Source organism: Typopeltis vanoorti, chromosome 17 (genome assembly GCF_054136105.1).
Source record: "Typopeltis vanoorti isolate ZY-2024b chromosome 17, IOZ_Tvanoo_1.0, whole genome shotgun sequence".
Lineage (NCBI taxonomy): Eukaryota > Metazoa > Arthropoda > Arachnida > Uropygi > Thelyphonidae > Typopeltis > Typopeltis vanoorti.
The window spans coordinates 89,888,299-89,906,122 of NC_143565.1; the positions used below are offsets into that span (position 1 = coordinate 89,888,299).

Sequence of the window (17,824 nt, forward strand, 5' to 3'; positions counted from 1 at the left end):
CACCCGAAAAAATGTATCAAGTTTTACAGTTGCTGCACTGTATATTCAGATCTCATTAGAAGGTCGAATTCTGAATGATTTGAATAGAGTTCTCACTGTATCTATTATAAAAAGAAAATAAATATGAATGCAATAATTACAGCGGTCTCTCTCTCTCTCTATTGAGTATTCCAGGTAAGATTTATGTAAGCATTCTTGAGAATCAGGGTTTAGTCCAAAAAGATACTGACAAGTGGTTGAGAACTCATCAAAATTTAAATATGCAGATCTGAAAAAGGCATATGATAAGGGATGCTAGGAAAAGCTGTTCAAAACAATTCAAATATATATCCCATATGTGAAAGTAAGCATATCGATACTGTGTGGGGTGTAGATCAGGACTGAGATAGAAGTTTATTGATGTGTTTTTTTGATGAGTTATACGTTGTAGCTGTTTTGGAATACTTAATGAGGAAGTCACAACGTAAATGGAATATAAATTAAAATAAACTTTAATATATATTTCCTATATTTCGGCAACGTCACGTTGCCATCTTCAATGGGAACATTAGATTAAGACACCTGCACGCAGGCACTAAAACAGCAAATGAGGTCGAAGGTGAGAAAACTACTGTTTTTCCTAAAGTCCTGATGGTGCCCTCCTAGCGAGCTATATTAGGTATTCTTGGCCATTGGGTTGAAGTTTTCATGATGTACGTCTCCCAAATTTGGGGCAGTCTCATGCATCCAAATTTGTTGAGGTTTGGCATGGCTAATAGTCTTTCAAATTTATACTTGCTGCGGTGTATTACGTGGCTTTCTTCCAACATATTCTGTGGCATGTATCCAGAGCATGGTTTGCAAGCTCAGAGTGGCTGTACTGGTGAAACCGGATGTAGTCTTTGTGTTCAGAAATTCTGATATTCGCTGTCCTGCCCGTTTGGCCAAAGTAGGACAGCTTACAGCTGCAAGGGACCTGGTATAGACTAGGTAAGTCTAGGGGAAGTGGTTGGCTTCAGTGGAGCAGATAAGGGATGCCAATTTTCTATATGGTCTGTAACAAGGGGTCAGGTCGTGTTTTTTCAGGATTTTGGTAATTTTTTCCAAGGTGCCTCAGATATAGGAATGGTGATAGATTTAGAGTAATCTTTTTTGTGAAGAAAGGGAGAGAGGTTGTGGTTTACTGGTTTTAGTATTTTTTGGATTTTTTAGGGGTTGTAGCCATTGGCTAAGAAAGTGTTAAGGATGTGATTTAGTTCAGTGGTTAGGGCATTGTCATTTGAACAGATTAGTTTAGCCCTGTTGTATAGTGCCTTAATAACTCCATATTGTTGTGGTGGGGGGGGGGGGGGTATTGTTGGTGAATGTACCTGCCTGTATGGGTGTTCCATAAACTGAGAAAACCAAGTTCCATCATGCTGGCAGGTGACTAGTGTGTCTAGGAAAGGGAGGCTGTTGTTTTCCTCTTTTTCCAGTGTGAACTTGATTCTGGAGTGTTGGTTGTTTAAGTGTGTTAAGAAAGAGAGGAGTGTATCAAGCCACATGGACAAATAGCAAACACATCATCAATGTAGCGAAGCCATATGGTAGGTTTTTGTGGGGCAGAGTTTAAGGCTTTCTCTTCAAAAGTCTCCATAAAGAAGTTGGCCAAGGGTGGGGAAAGTGGTGAACCCATGACTGTCCCCTCTATCTGTTTTTGTAGAATTTTTCCTGCCAAGCGAAATAGCCTGAGTTCATGGCGAACTGAAATAGGGCTGAGATATCATGAGGAAATTTGGCTTGGATGAGCTCTAAGATTTCCTTGAGTGGGACATTTGTGAATAAGGAGGAGACGTCAAAACTGACCATTATGTCATTATGTTGGAGTGTAAGGTTTCCTACACTGGCTTTGAAGTGGGCTGAGTTTTTTTATGTGTGATGGTGTGTTGCCAGTATAATGTGTGAGTACTTTGGCTAAATGTTTGGCTAATTTATACGTGAGGGAATCAATGGCCATCCACTATGGGATGTAATGGCACATTTTGCTTATGTATTTTTGAGAGCCCATATATATAGGATGGGGGGGGGGGGGGTCTAGAGTTAAAAGGTTTTAGTTTGTTAGTAACTTCCACAGGCTAAGAAGTGACCTTCTTAAGGACTCAAACTTCCTTGAAATGATCGTTACTGGTGACGAAATGTGGTGTTTTGAGTATGGGCCCGAAACAAAGCACCAGAGTGCTGAGTGGAGACCACCAGAAGAGGGGAATCCAAAAAAAAAGTCGCTTGGAGAAATCAAAAGTAAAGACAATGCTGATTTGTTTCTACGATTCCAAAGGCATTATCCACAAAGAATTCATTTTGCCTGGGCAAAAGGTCAATGGTGAGTTTTATCTCGAAGTTGTGAAGCGATTGATAGCGAGATCGTGTACAGCATGAATATTGTGATGCAGGCAGCTGGTCACTTTTGCACAAAAATGCACCATCTCGTCATTCGAACATTGTGAGATAGTTTTTGAGCAAAAACCAAGTTTGTGTGTTGGATCACTTGCTGTATTCACCTGATTTAGCACCCTGTGACTTCTTTCTCTTCCCCTGACTTCATTTGCTGATGAAAGGAAAGAAATACGACACCATTGAAAACATTCAAGCGACAGTAACCACGACCCATAACTGATATAAAAAACTCATTTAACGAATTAATTGACAGTACCAAACGCTGTATCGAAGCTGAGGGAGAGTATATTGATTGAAATAAATGATTTGAATAATTATAATTGGCCTGTGTTTTATTTGCTATCAAAAGTTCGGTTTCTTTTTGGACAGAGGGTGTATGAAACTGTAAAGTGAAAAAGCAATCTAGTTTAGCCCGTAAATCTATTCATAACATAAAATCCTGCATCCATAACTACAACATGCATGGGGGAGGGGAGGTGGTGGTGATGATGATTATATTATGTATAAAAACATTTTTCAACCTGTTTTAAACCATAATACAATATCAGTGGGTTATAGAGTACTGCAATCTCTTCCCCTACTTCAAAAAAAAAAAAAAATGAGAAGCTAAAGATTCTTGATAAGTCAATTACAGTAAACTGTTCAAGATAAATTAACCTACTCTCAAAACATCATTTGAGAAGTTAAAATCATACATAATATGATTTACAACATGAAGAAAGGGCAGACTATGTATAAAATGTAGAGCTCATGCAGGAATAACCATGGCATATCAAAAGATTTCATCATAACATAATAATAGATAGTCTTTTAAAACAAAAAAAATGTTTTATTTAAAAACAGAAAAATGACTGTTGAAACTTACAACAGATCTACTTAGGCCTACATCACTAACTTGTAGACATGTTATGAAAACGTTTGGGAAAAAAACACACTATCTGTTATTGCATTAAGCATTTCTAAGGCATCCGATAAGGTCTGACATATAAGGCTTTTCAGCAAATTCTTATGAACTTCCTTTCAGTCTGTAACTGAATTTTCTTTAAGTTTCCTCTCAGATCATTCACTGCACGTTATGAGATTCTCTCTCTCTTCAGGTTTTCCTATTAATGCAGGTATTAATCAAGGCTCTGTTATTTCATCCAGTCTTCCTTGTATACATAAATGATCTTCTCTCACCAACCTCAAACCCTGTAGTTTTTACTAATGGTAGCACTCTATATTCCTTTCCCTTACTCTTAAAGGAAAACCTTAGAATGCTCAAACTTCAAGCTTTAAAATAGTTTATTATCAGTACCCTAAATACTGATCTCAATACCCTTTGATGGGGTGATAACTAGTTACCTTTAATCTTATAAAACACAATTTTTTTTTTATTTATTTATTTTTATAAAAAGACCTTGGCTGTTCCTCTTACCTTTAATAATGCTCAGCTTAACAGTCAGGACCAGATCTTGGTTATTTGAGTGACACTTATCCTATCATTGAATAACCACATTGCATCTATAATATCTATGGCTTCAAACAAACTTAGTATTCTTTTCATTCAAGACATTAGTTTTCATCCGGACTACTAACTTTGTACAAATCACAAATTTGTCCAACCTTGGAATACTGCTCTCACATTTTTGGTAGCATCTAAGAACTCTTTACAAAATTTTTGATGCTGTCCAGAAGAGAGCAGTGCAGCTAATAGATGACCTCTCTCTCTCTACAGTCCATTTTTAACAGATGACTGGGGGGGGGGGGCACATCGTGACTCTTCTGTACGGATATTTCCGTAGCTGCATTAAGCAAAATTCAGACTGACAAACTTCATAACACCATTTTTGCTAAACTTACAGTAGCATGAGTAACAGCTCCTCAACATTCTTTTACAGTTGAATTGCTGACTCACCTACTTCAGCTCTGTGGAATAGTCTACCCCCTACATTCATGAAGCCTACAACCAAAAGCTCTTCAAAAAACATACGAACAGATTACTTTTCTCTTCACTCCTACCACACATGACACTGATTTACTATAGACTTTTGCAGTCTTTCATGTGAGAGTAATATAAAAAATAATACAATAAAATCTGCTAACACCCTTTATTCCCCACAGGGAGTAGGCAAGGCCATTTCAGCCCTCTTTGATTTTTGGAGATTAAGCAGACAGTCAATCTCCATTGTTAGTCAGCAAGAGATAGCTGGCTAAGTCTATCAATAATTCTGAACTGCATTTGATGATGAGAGTAAAAAGGACAGGTGCTGCTGCCTTGTGGTCCATATCATAATATATTATTGTCTGAAATAGTGTGCATCCTATGGCTGATATTCTTGGGTTTATGGGACAAAAAAAAAGTTTCCAGGAATAAAAAAACCTGCTTGTCCATGCCAAAGATTGACTAACTTGGAGATCGATTGAAAAAAGTTCCTCTAGTTGGCAACTAAAATCAAATTACGAATATCTTTTTTGGGTGGCCTAGTGCTATGGATGCAAACTCCATTTCCACTGGACTGCTATAAAATATGATATATATATATATTATATATATATACGAAAAGGGCTGGAAAGTTCTGATAAACATCTAGAATATATATTAATTAATTTTAAGTCTTCTTATATATCTTAAAGAAAAAGAACATATTATTACAATTCGATGAAACGTGTTTAAGATATGTTCTTTCTTGTGGTTATATCAGTTGCTTTAATATCATTTTTGTTCTAGGTGTTTATCAGAATTTTTCAGTCTCCCTCCATCCCCCTCGTGTGTGTGTGTGTGTGTGTGTGTGTGTGTGTGTGTGTGTGTGTGTGTGTGTGTGTGTGTGTGTGTGTGTGTGTGTGTGTGTGTGTGTGTGTAAATATATATGTACTGACGTTGATTTACTTGGTTGTTAAACATATTTTTTTAAAAGAATCGAATGACATAAACCAAGAGTAAAGGAAAAAGGTTTAATAGTATCACACGACTAGTTTCGGCTTTTTACAGCCTTCTTCAGGTGTTTTCATAAAAGAAAAGAAAAAACATTAAACATTGAAGATAAAAAACTGTGAACAGCACAGGAAAGTCACTATACATATATAACATGAAAACGTTGTAGTTAACGTATTCAAAGCTGTTCCTTCGTTGGCCACATTGTTGGGTGAGTAATTTCAAGTTTCTGAGGAGGGAAATGATGGGACTGACTATGGAGATATCTATTGATGTGTGTAGGTTTTCTGTACATCGAAATTTTAAGTTTTTCAGAAGAACGGATCAGTTTCACGTCCAGAAAATGTTAGCCTTACTTACTCATTGCATCAAGTCTGGATACTTTAGATTTCAGGACACCATCTACAAGCAAAATCATGGTCTAGCAATGGGTAATTCTTTATCTCCTGTACTTGCCAACATTTATCTGGAAGATTTTGAAGTTAAAGCTATCTCTTCCTATTCCTTAGCATCTAGAATTTGGAAATGATATATGGACGACATTTTCCTTATTTGGAGCCAGACATGATTCTCTCCTGGATTTCCTTGAACATCTCAATAGTCAACACCCGAATATCCAATTCACAGCCGAGTTTGAAACTAATGGTTCCCTGCCTTTCCTGGATGTGAAACGGACCCGTTCTTCTGAAAAACTTAAAATTTCAATGTACAGAAAATTTACACACACCAATAGATATCTCCATAGTCAGTCCCTTCATTTCCCTCCTCAGAAACTTGGAATTATTTCTACTTTGGGACATAGAGCTCGCTCTCTTCTTGACAACCCAGATGAAAGTAGATCCAAGAAATTAATTTTCTTAGCTCTACTTTCAGACTGAATGGTTATTCTCAAAATATTACTAAGAAATACCTTTTCAATCCTCCTAGTCGCCATACTGAAGAAATGAATAATGTTAAAGGCAATATATCTATACCATACATAAGCTCAGTCTCTCAAAAATTAGCCAATGTCCTCAAAAAATATAACATTGGAACTTTATTCACTCCGTTTCATAAGATCCACTCTCTAGTGAGCCGTCCAAAGCCTAGCCATCACAACCTAAAATATCCCAGTGTATACAAGTATGGTGTGACTGCGACATTCCTTACTTTGGCCAGATGGATAAATCTATTGAATTTCGTATGGAGGAGCACAGGAGGGACATCACATACAAGAGAACACGTGCCAGTGCTTTATCCAGCCATATCATTTTTTCTGCTGATTCTGATGATCAAAACCATACTCATACAATCTTTTGGGTAGATCTAACAACATTTTCCGTTGCCATGACGAATTTGAGAAAAAAATTGTAGAATCTAGAGAAATCATCCTCAACCCTGTACATTTAAACAATAATTTAAGCTATAACCTCCCAGACTGTTATTCTGCTGTGATCATATACTGGCACTCACAAGATGCTATACGCACGCACTCACCCAACAATGTGGCCAACGAAGGAACAGCTTTGAATATGTTAACTACAACGTTTTCATGTTAAATATGTATAGATGGATGCTTATGACTGATGTACCAACTTAGAAAAAAGAATCTTGCTGATAGTGTTGCCTTCTATGGTTGAGGCCGAGAACTTTCCAGACCACCCTCATATATATATATATATATATATATATATATGAGGGTGGAAATTACAGGTTTTTACCTGTAATTTCCAGTTTTTAGATACTTCAATGTTTATTACTATTCTTTTCCTTTATGAATACCTGAGGAAGGCTGTTATAAGCCGAAACTAGTTGTATTATTCTCATTAAAATCTTTATAAGTTATCTCGGTTTTTTAAGTCATTAAATCTATGTTTTAAAACGTAACACAACAACCGAGTAAAAGCCTCTGATCACACACACACACACACGATGGAAATATCACTCAGAACACTAAGCTAGGTGCATATAAAACAGTATTCATTCCTATTTTAACTTATGCTAGAGACAATACATATGTGAAATCTGCAGGAAATCAGGAGTGAATGGATTCCATTGATAGAAAACCACAATAAAAATGAAGATATCAAAATAAAAATTGATATTATTAATCAAAAATATGTATGCATAGCTAATATTAGATAGTATAATCAACAAAAAAAAGAACGAAGGATAAAAAAAATACCAAAACAGGTATCTAAACCAAAAATGGCAGGCAAAATTCTCAGAGGAAGGTCAAGCTTTTCTACAATCACACATTGTAACAACGAAAAAGTCACAGCAAAAGACACAAGCATTAATGGCATACTAAAAGAAATTTGCTATAATGATTATTTTAGATTTTTTTTCACTGTCTTCAATAAGTGAGGTCTTTTGAATTCATATTTGAAAAATGGAAAATAATAGTAAATCTTTTACGCTGATGTGCCTAAAGATAGAATTTTCATAGACAGATGCCCACCACCACAAACACTATCTGTAAAGTCCCATTCAAAGATCTACAGATACAGTGATATGGTTATAAAAGAAAATCACTATAACAAACTGCAGTTCCTAGGAGTCTTGCGGTGACAGCAGACTGTATCCACTGTTCACATTGTTCTTACATATCAGGTAAATATAAAATTTTGTCTGTTTTTCTGCTATTTCAAATATTTCAGAAATGAATTTAATATAAAAGCCATAGTCGAAAACTTGAATTTTGGCAATATTTCTGTAATGCTTTAATACCCCTACCAGCCAAGGTGGATAAATAGCAAAACCGAATTGCACTTCTTATCCAGATTTAGCTGGACGTCTATAGATGTCCATTGGGCATCTATAGACGCTTGGGGGGGGGGGTAAATATTTTTAAAAATTAGAATCAGAAAATAATAATATTTAAGAAACAATATAAAATTCAGAAAAAAGAAGTACAAAAATTTCACATTACCATATTTTCATGCTTACTTACTTCTAGTTGAAATCTTTTTGCTGTGGTATCAGAAGAACAAGTATATATGTATCCATCATGAACCTGAAATGAAAGAATAAAATCTCAATTAGCTAAGCTTGTTAAGAGTAAAAGCCACAGCCGTAGTAATGCATATGCACTGATATGCATTACCAGCACATCAGCACAAAGTAGAGAGCTAAGAGTGATAGTGGTAGAAGAATGTGCAGAAAGTGTAAGCAAAGTGAGGAGTTGAATTATGTATCAGGTTGTGAGACAGCTATGGTTGAAGAAAGCCAGAATGTGAGTGAAAATAGTGGCTTGATAGGGAATTGCGATGTACAAGATGGCAATGAGAGCGGTGATCTAAGAAAGAGCGAGAGCAACTATACAGAGAGAGAAAATGGTTTGAATGATAAAAAAAAATGAGGAATTATTTGTAGGAAGTGAGATCGCTAGGTTGCACGCAGTGATACAAAATGCGCAGCGGCAATTAGAGCACCTGCAAAACTCTTTCCAGAGTGATTCGGCTAACGTAAATAACCAGCGTAAGAGTGGGTGAGTTTCTGAAATGAAGGAAAGAGTGTTGTATGGTGACTCGTTATTAAGAGGAGTGATAGATGGGAGTGTAACTAAATCGTACTTACCGGGTGCGAAATTTAAGGATGTAAGTGAGAGTATTAGAGTGCAAAAACAGAGGGTGAAAGAATTAATAATTGTGGTGGGTATGAATGAATTGAAAGGTGATAAATTTTTTATGAGAGAGGACTTGAAAGTATTGTTAAAGGTAGCAAAAGAAAAGAGTGACAGAGTTAGAATGGTGAGTGTTGCCGTGGTATGACAGAGAGGAGTTTAGGAGGAGAGCCATAATCGTAAATGACATTATGCGCAGGTTATGCAAATAGTGTGGTGTGGAATTCGTGGACGTGTGGAATGAGTTTGATGGGAGAAAGGACTTATACAAGATGGATGGCCTGCATTTGAATGAACTTGGTGTGCGAAGACTGGAAAAAGTGTTGCTGAATGAAGTGAAAATGGATGTGCAGAACCAGGGAAACTAGAACTACCAAGGATGGGGGGGGGGGGAGTGGATATGCAGACATCAGTGAGACAGTTGAATATAAAAATGTATATAATGTACCTGAGCCAGCACTAAGGACAAAAAATGGGAATGGGACATTTAGAATAACACATCAAGATAGGGATGGGACAAAGGGATCACTGCATTTCATGTTTACTAATGCCAGGAGTATTAGGAACAAGAAGGAAGAATTTTTTGCCTTGATTGGCTCAAACTGGCCACAGGTTATTGGCATTAGTGAAACATGGCTGACGAAAGATGATATAGTTAGTGGGTTAGAATGTGTAGGTTATAGTGTGTTTAGGAGGGACAGAGAGAATAAAATGGGGAGCGGGGAGTTATTAATGATAGCTGATGAACTGCAACCAAGGAGAATTGAAGTTGTATTGCAGGATAGTGAAAGGAGCTCATTTCAGGCTATTTGGTGAGAGATTGAGACTGGCAGAATAAAATATACAGTTGGGTGCTGCTATAGACCAGGTGATGGAATAGATGGTGGAGATAGTATGCATAAACAAATTGATGAAATGAGTGGAAGGAGGGTAATTATTATGGGGGATTTTAATTATGGTAACATTAATTGTAAGGAGGAGAGGACACATGTGAGGAAGGAAATGGATTTTATTCAATTATTAAGGGATAACTATCAGAGACAGCATGTAATTGAAAATACTAGAGGTGTGAGAGTGCTTGACCTGTTAATAGCATCTCACAATTTGACTGTAATGAATATGACCATGTTGCCACCTATTGGTGAGAGTGATCATAAGGTCTTGACCTGGGAGGTGGCTAAAGGTGTGGAATTTTTGATTAAGACAGGGTATATGTGGAATTACTGTGCTGGCAAGAATGACAAGCTTAGGATATTGCTTGGATCAGTGCCATGGCATGTACAACTGCAAGGGCTGGACGTCAATAGAGCATGGGAAGTGGTCAAGGAGCATTTACAGGAGGTTATGGCTGATTGTATACCTAGGGTCCGAATAGTAAAACAAGTAGGGGTTAAATGGATGAATAACACCATTAAGCTTGAGCTGCAAAAAAAGAAACAACTGTGGAGGGAATTTAAAGAAAGGGGTGACCTGCAGGCACATGAACGGTATAAAGTGCAGGCCAGAAGGGTAACGAGTGTGGTAAAAACAGCAAAAGCCGATTATGAAAGGAAACTAGCTATGCAAGCAAAAGAGAATTCCAAACAGTTCTTTCAATATGCTGCAAGCAAGGAAAAAAACTGTATATGGCAAAATGATTTTAAGGAATGACGATGGTAAGGAGGTCACTGAACCAGTCGATATAGTGGAGTTACTGAGCGAGCACTTTGCAAAAGTATATCATCCAGGTGGAGACATTGAAAAAATGAAGGAGCCATTAGTTTATATGGGAATTGTGATGAATGAAGTGGAAGTGAATAGTCTATTACAGAACCTTAATGTGAATACATCTATGGGATTGGATGGTATACCGGCAAGGGTCTCGCGTGAAGCGGCTAAGAAATTATCAGTGCCCTTGACCATGTTGTTTAATCTGAGTCTCAGGTCTGGTTTAGTCCCGAAGGCATGGAAACAGGGGAAAATAGTTTCACTGCATAAAGGAGGATCCAAGACTATGGTTGCAAATTACTGACCGATCAGCATATCAGGAGTTGTTGTCAAGGTCTTGGAGAAAGTAGTCAAGAGAAAAATACAGGAATGGATTGATAAAAATGAGATACTGTACAGGGGACAGCATGGCTTTGTAAAGGGTAGATCATGCCTGAGTAACTTGCTCAAGTTTTATAACAAGGTGACGGCTGAACTGGATAAGGGAAATGGGCTTACAGTGATAATGCTGGACCTGACAAAGGCGTTTGACAGGATACCACATGGAATTCTAATCCGTAAACTACAACATATGGGAATGGATATAGGGTTGGTGAGATGGATAGGTGGGTGGTTGATGGAGAGATAACAAAGAGTGGTTTATTCAGGAGTGGAGTCCAAAAGACGGCCTGTGACTAGTGGGGTGCCGCAGGGTTCTGTTCTTGGACCACTGTTGTTTAATCTATTCATTAACGATATAGGGAAGGATCTAAGTGGAACAATTCATTTGTTCACTGATGATGCAAAGTTGGGGAGGGCAATAGTGAATGTAGAAGATATCAAAGTCTTGCAGGATGACTTCGATAGATTGGAGTTCTGGGCTAAGGAGAATGGATGTCAATTTAATGTGACAAAATGTAAGGTTATGCATTTTGGGGTGAAAAGATTAGCAGCAGTATACCACATGGGTGGAACTGTACTCCAAGAGATTGATGAGGCCAGGGACTTGGGAGTGTTGGTGAATAGGGAGATGAAGTTTATGGGGCACATTGTGAAAGTAGATAAATCAGCTCATCAACTCACTTGGTTGTTGAAAAATACCTTAACGAGCAGAGACAAGCAAGTTATTGTACCTCTGTACCGAGCCTTGATAAGACCTCATCTTGACTACTGTGCCCAGATTTGGTCACCTCGGTTCCTTCTTGATGGGGAGGAGGTGGAGAGGATCCAGAGGCGAGTGACTAAGATGATAGCAGGTCTATGGAATGAACCATATGAGAACAGGTTGAAGATCTGTGGTTTGCAGAAACTAGTTGATAGGCGAAAAAGGGGAGATATGATTGAGACATTCAAATTGCTAAAAGGATTCTATAAGATTAATTCAGAGGATATTTTTGAGATCAGGACTAGTGGTGGGAGAACTAGGGGACACCTATGGAAGGTGGGCAAGAGTGTGGTTAGCAGTGGTGTTAGAGCTGGGTTCTTTACTTTTAGAGTGGTAAATGAGTGGAATAAGCTGCCAGAGTCTGTTGTGGGTGCTATGACAGTGAGCGAGTTCAAGGCAAGGTATGATAGATACTGTGAGAATGTCATATAGTTGTGTGGACATGATGTTTAGGGCCTCCCTCGATGAGTCTAAGGACTCCCTGGAGTAGCCCGAAAATAATAATAATAATAATAATAATAATAAAATAATAATAATAATAATAATAAAATAATGTGATCTTCAAAAAGGTGATAGTGTAAGAATCTTACCTGGAGTAAAACCAGGTGCAATACCCTGGTATATTGTGTGTGGTCTTCTGGCCAATTTGCCTGTTTTGTGGGATTAAAAACCTTCCTACCTTAGTATTAGACTGACTAACTCACCTTCAGTTGAAAAGTCCTGATAAAGGTTATTTGCATCTTAGACAGGATTCAAATCCAAGCCTTTCTAATCAAAGGGCATAATTGAAAATGACTGAGCTATGGAGACTGAATGTTCCATTTGCACCATGTATATGTATGTATATAGAATTGTAGAATCTAGAGAAATCATCCTCAACCCTGTACATTTAAATAATAATTTAAGCTACAACCTTCCAGACTGTCATTCTGCTGTGATCACATACTGGCGCTCACGAGATGCTATACGCACGCATTCACCCAACAATGTGGCCAACGAAGGAACAGCTTTGAATACATATACTACAACGTTTTCACGTTAAATATGTATAGCGACTTTCCTGTGCTGTTCACAGTTTTTTTTATCTTCAATGTTTAATGTTTTTTCTTTTCTTTCATGAAAACACCTGAAGAAGGCTGTAAAAAGCCGAAACTAGTCGTGTGATACCATTAAACCTTTTTCCTTTACTCTCGGTTTATGTCATTCAATTCTTTTAAAAAATATGTGTGTGTGTATATATATGTGTATATATATATATATATATATAATTGTAGCATTTTAAAGTTTTTTTTTTCTCACATGTGCCTTTTCCAGATCTGCAAAAACTTACAAATACAGATCCTCTTAAATCCCTGTAATTTCTCAACTGTTTACTTTAAAGCAAAAATCTCATTCTGACAACTTCTATTTGGCTTGAACCCAATTTGTTCTCATCCAAGTTTCCCACAACTCTTCCCAGCCTCTTCACATGTATGCTTACATAAATATTACCTGGAACACTCCGTGGAGAAATTTCTCAGTAATTCTCACATTAAACTTTTTTTTCTTTTTAAAGATGGGTACAATAAAAACTCTACTCCAATCATCTTCTGGTCTTGAAGTATGCATGGATCCAGTGTATTTCAGCACTAATGTTAAAAATCATCTACTCCAGAGGCTTTACCACATTTCAGTCTTTTGATTTTTTTTTCACTTCATGAACTGACATGTACTTCTGATGAAATGTATTCCTCTTGAATATTTTCTATAACTTCAATCACTGCTTGTTTCATGTAGTAATCTTTCAAAGTAGTTATTCCAAATATCTAAAATATCTTTATGCTGAGTTTTCTTATCACCTTTATTATCTCCGATTCCTTTTAAAGTGCTCTTTCTCACATTTTTATGCTTTTTTTTTTCAATAGCTTGAAAAACATTTTTCCTCCTTCCCGATACTTATCTTCTACATTATTACCAAAGTTCACTGAAGACTTTTGTTTAGCTACTTTTATGCAATGCACTGATTTAAATTATGATTTTATCAACCATGCAGACAACTTCATCATCATTGCCTTTCTGACTGAATCAATCAATGTATTCTTCAGAGTTTGCACTGAGTCTCCAAGATTATTTTCAAAATTTTCCCAACACATTTCTATGTCTTGTATTTCTTTCCTTCTCTGCCATTTAAATCCAAAAAGAAAATCCAAAAGAAAGTCCAAAAAGGACTTTCTTTTTTTATTTATATCAGCTGTCTTTTGAGAAATACCACCGCTTTTCTTTAATAGAACCTTCTGTGTGACAACAGGCACAAATGAATTTCATTGTTCAATTCTTGATTTTCATATTTGCCCACATCAATCTATTTGATCCTACTTGCCATTCAAAATTATCCTCAAGTTTAATGTTGAGTACTATAGACTGAATATAACATTATTTGTATTTGTTATTTAGAAGAATCTCATCTGTTTTTATTGTCTTTGTTTCATAACACCAATTATGTCAAATAGTACTTCTCAAATTCTTCTGCAGCTGCTTCCTTTCTGTTGATATTTCTTACACTGATGGTGCCTATCTTAGATTCTGCACATGTGATTTAGAGTTTATTTTTGTAGCTAACTTTTCACTTGTCCTGGTGTCCTGCTGAAAACAATAGGTGCTTTGTTTAACTAGGTGACGCCTCAGCTAGAATGATATTTCATCATGTTGTATCATAGTTTCATTGGTTTAAGAATAGAATTTGGTCTCAGCAAAATCCCAAACCAAGCTCAACCTTGTTTATCCAGGACATTTACACACACACACACACACACACACACACACACACACACACACACACACACACACACACACACACACACACACACACACACACACACACACACACACACACACAATTAACAACAGTTATTTGTTATTATTAACAATTGATAACTTTAGCCTGTTCAGATTTATTCAAATTGGCTTTATACAACTTTATACAACTTCTCCATAAGAAAAGAGCTTTCATGTAGGCCTTGTTCCCCCCCCCCCCCAAAAAAAAAGAATCTTATGTTTGGCATGATCAGCAAGTCCAGGTTGTTCAAATCTTGTGGAATCTAATAGTGATCTAATAGTGAATAGTAATCTAATTGTGGAATCTAATATCTAATAGTGATGCATACATAATACATTCATCATGATGTTGCAGATCTGCCAGCTTCGCCAACGTATGATTTATGCAGGTTAAGTTTATTTAATGGGTGAAAAGTCAATCTGAGACCAATGGTTATAAATATTTTGGAAATTCATTCAGAAACATCTCAGACATATGAGATAGCAGCATGGTTACCAACTTCTTAGGAGGCCAGCAATGGAGAAACTCTATATATATTAACAATCTCACTTCGCAAATGCTCAGTGAAGCCATTAGACAAGAACATAGTTCTCATGAGATATATTTCTTGTGTTAGTAATGCCTCAGAACAGCACAGTGAGTGAGTTAAATGAATAAAAGATTTAATGGTGCCTGACTTTTTGTACTATGATGGTGGTGACCATGCATGGATATAAAGTCTGGTATTGGTTTTCTTTCTAAAGACAAAAAACATGAAGGCTCTCATGAAGCATAAGCAGGTCTACAAAGGAAATGTATTGATCCTTTTCAATTTTGAGATATGATTTTGTTTATGCAGGTGAACAGCAGTGATCTTTACAAGAAACTCTTGAAGTTTCAGATAGTAAACTCTAATATCTTGCAAAGATATCTCCCACTTCTGAACCATATTGAGAAAGTTACAGAGCAGCTTCTGTTGTTCATATTTTTCTTTCAAGTGATTTGTGAGAACAGGAGAAAGATGACTCATAGCAATCTTGTATAATGAGATCTGGCAGAGTATTCAAAATTATAGAATCCCACTTGTACTACAGAAAAATTTATTTATTATACAGATATTTCATTGTGCATATTGTAAGACATCAGTGTGAGCAGAAAGCAACAACAATATGGAATTTGAATTAAAGAATAGAGTGCATGCATTACATTGGAATCTCTCTCTCTCTCTCTCTCTCTATATATATATATATATATATATATATAGAGAGAGAGAGAGAGAGAGAGAGAGAGAGAAAGAGATTCCAATATATCATTGGATATCATTAGATAATTTGAATTAAAAAAATTGAGAATAAACTTCTTTCATACAGTTCAGGAGACAATTTTCCATACTTTAGGAATAGTAAGGCAGTTCTTGCAATTCAGATTGAATTGATAAAGTAGGGCTTCAGTACTTTCTTTGTATAAATTTTCAAATTTTTAGATGGATGCATTTGCAAGAATAAATAACAGTTTTTATTACTGCAAATATTTCAACCAGAAAATAACTGTCCATTATCAGTGTATCAGTGTAATCACAAGGTGAAACCAGAACAGAGAATGTCAATGCTATTTACAGAGCTGAGCAACATGTCAGAGTGTCACCTTATGGGTGGTTACAAAATAAAATATGATCACAATTAAAGCAAACATAAATTTGAGTGATTTGAAATAAAAATTAACAAAAATTAGATAACTGAATAACATAGCATTATATATATATATATATATATAAGAGTGGTCTGAAAAGTTCTTGGCCTAACAATGAAAAAATGAATTTATAATTTCAATTTTATTTTTATTTTTCAACATAATCTCCCTTAATACTAATACATTTATTCCAGCGATGCTCCAGCACCATTATCCTGTCCCAGTACTGGTTCTCAGTAACATCTGCAAAATATCCCTCTACAGCAGCAATCACCTCTTGATTCAAAGAAAAACACTGACCAGTGAGGAAGAGTTTTAGTTTTGGGAAGAGATAGAAGTCAGAGGAAACCAAATCTGGGGAATAGGGTGGATGTTCCAACAATTCATAGTGCAGATCCCTTAATTTTCCCATTGCCGAAACACCTTTGTGGGCAGGTGCATTGTCCTGATGAAAGATTTTTTCTTCTAAAAACTGGGTCTTTTCTCATGAATTTTTTCACCTAGTCTGGTTAAAAGATAGGAATAATATTCCTTGGTTATTGTTTTACCCTTTTCAAGATAATTAATAAACAAAATGCATTCAACATTCCAAAACACTGATCCCATGATCTTTCCTGCTGATAGAACCGACTTTCTTCTTTGGTGCTGAACAACCAGCTTGTGTCCACTGTTTTGACTGCTGTTTGGATTCTAGTATGTAATGGTGAATCCAAGTCTCATCCATAATAATAAATTGACATGCAAAATCAGTTTTATTCTTGTTAAAACACTCCAATTTTCAGAGATTTTCACATGTGTTTTTGATCTGCTGTGAGCAAGCGCGGCACCCATCTTGTGCAAAGCTTTTTCATTTGCAATTCTTCATGTAAAATATATCCTACACATTCTTTTGAAATGCCTATAGTCTCAGCAGTTTCATGCGCTTTGACTCGTCGGTCATCCAATACCATATCGTACACTTGATCAATGATTTCTGGTGCTGTTACACTTTTTTGGATGTCCTTCACACGGATCATCTTCAAGGCTGGTACAGCCAAGTTTAAACTCGGCAGCCCATTTCTTAATTGTCAAAAACGAAGGAGAAGACTGCCCATAAACTTTTATGAACTTTGAAGGAATTTCTTTTGCCATTAAACCTTTTTTTACAAAGAATTTTATAACTGCACAATACTCAATTTTATCCATTTCAAAGGATACAGACAACACTTTTGCTTCAGACAGCTGTATAAAACAAATACGTGATAGAATGACTTGCAATTTCGCATGGATACTTATAACAGATGTACCAACTTAAAAAAAATCTTGCTAATAGTGTTGCTATCTATGGTCGAGGCTGAGAACCTTTCAGACCACTCTCGTGTGTGTGTGTGTGTGTGTGCGCGTGCGTGCGTGCGTGTGTGTGTGTGTGCGCGTGTGAGAGAGATAATCGGCTTTTACTCGGTTGTTGTGATACATTAAGAATAATACGACTAGTTTCGGCTTATAAGCCTTCCTCAGGTATTCTTAAAGGAAAAGAATAGTAATAAACATTGAAGTATCTAAACAAACTGAAAATTACAG

At 36.5% G+C, this 17,824-nt stretch overlaps 1 protein-coding gene across 2 annotated transcripts in view; it reads right to left on the reverse strand.

The window, feature by feature from the left end:
• LOC150097617 (uncharacterized) overlaps nucleotides 1-17,824 on the reverse strand; it is a 334,050-nt gene that overhangs the window by 128,494 nt on the left and 187,732 nt on the right. For both annotated transcript variants that reach the window (XM_090407322.1, XM_090407323.1), the window contains exon 12: nucleotides 8,259-8,321. In XM_090407322.1, coding sequence (XP_090263448.1) covers nucleotides 8,259-8,321 — 63 coding nt within the window. The remainder of the gene's footprint in view (nucleotides 1-8,258; nucleotides 8,322-17,824) is intronic.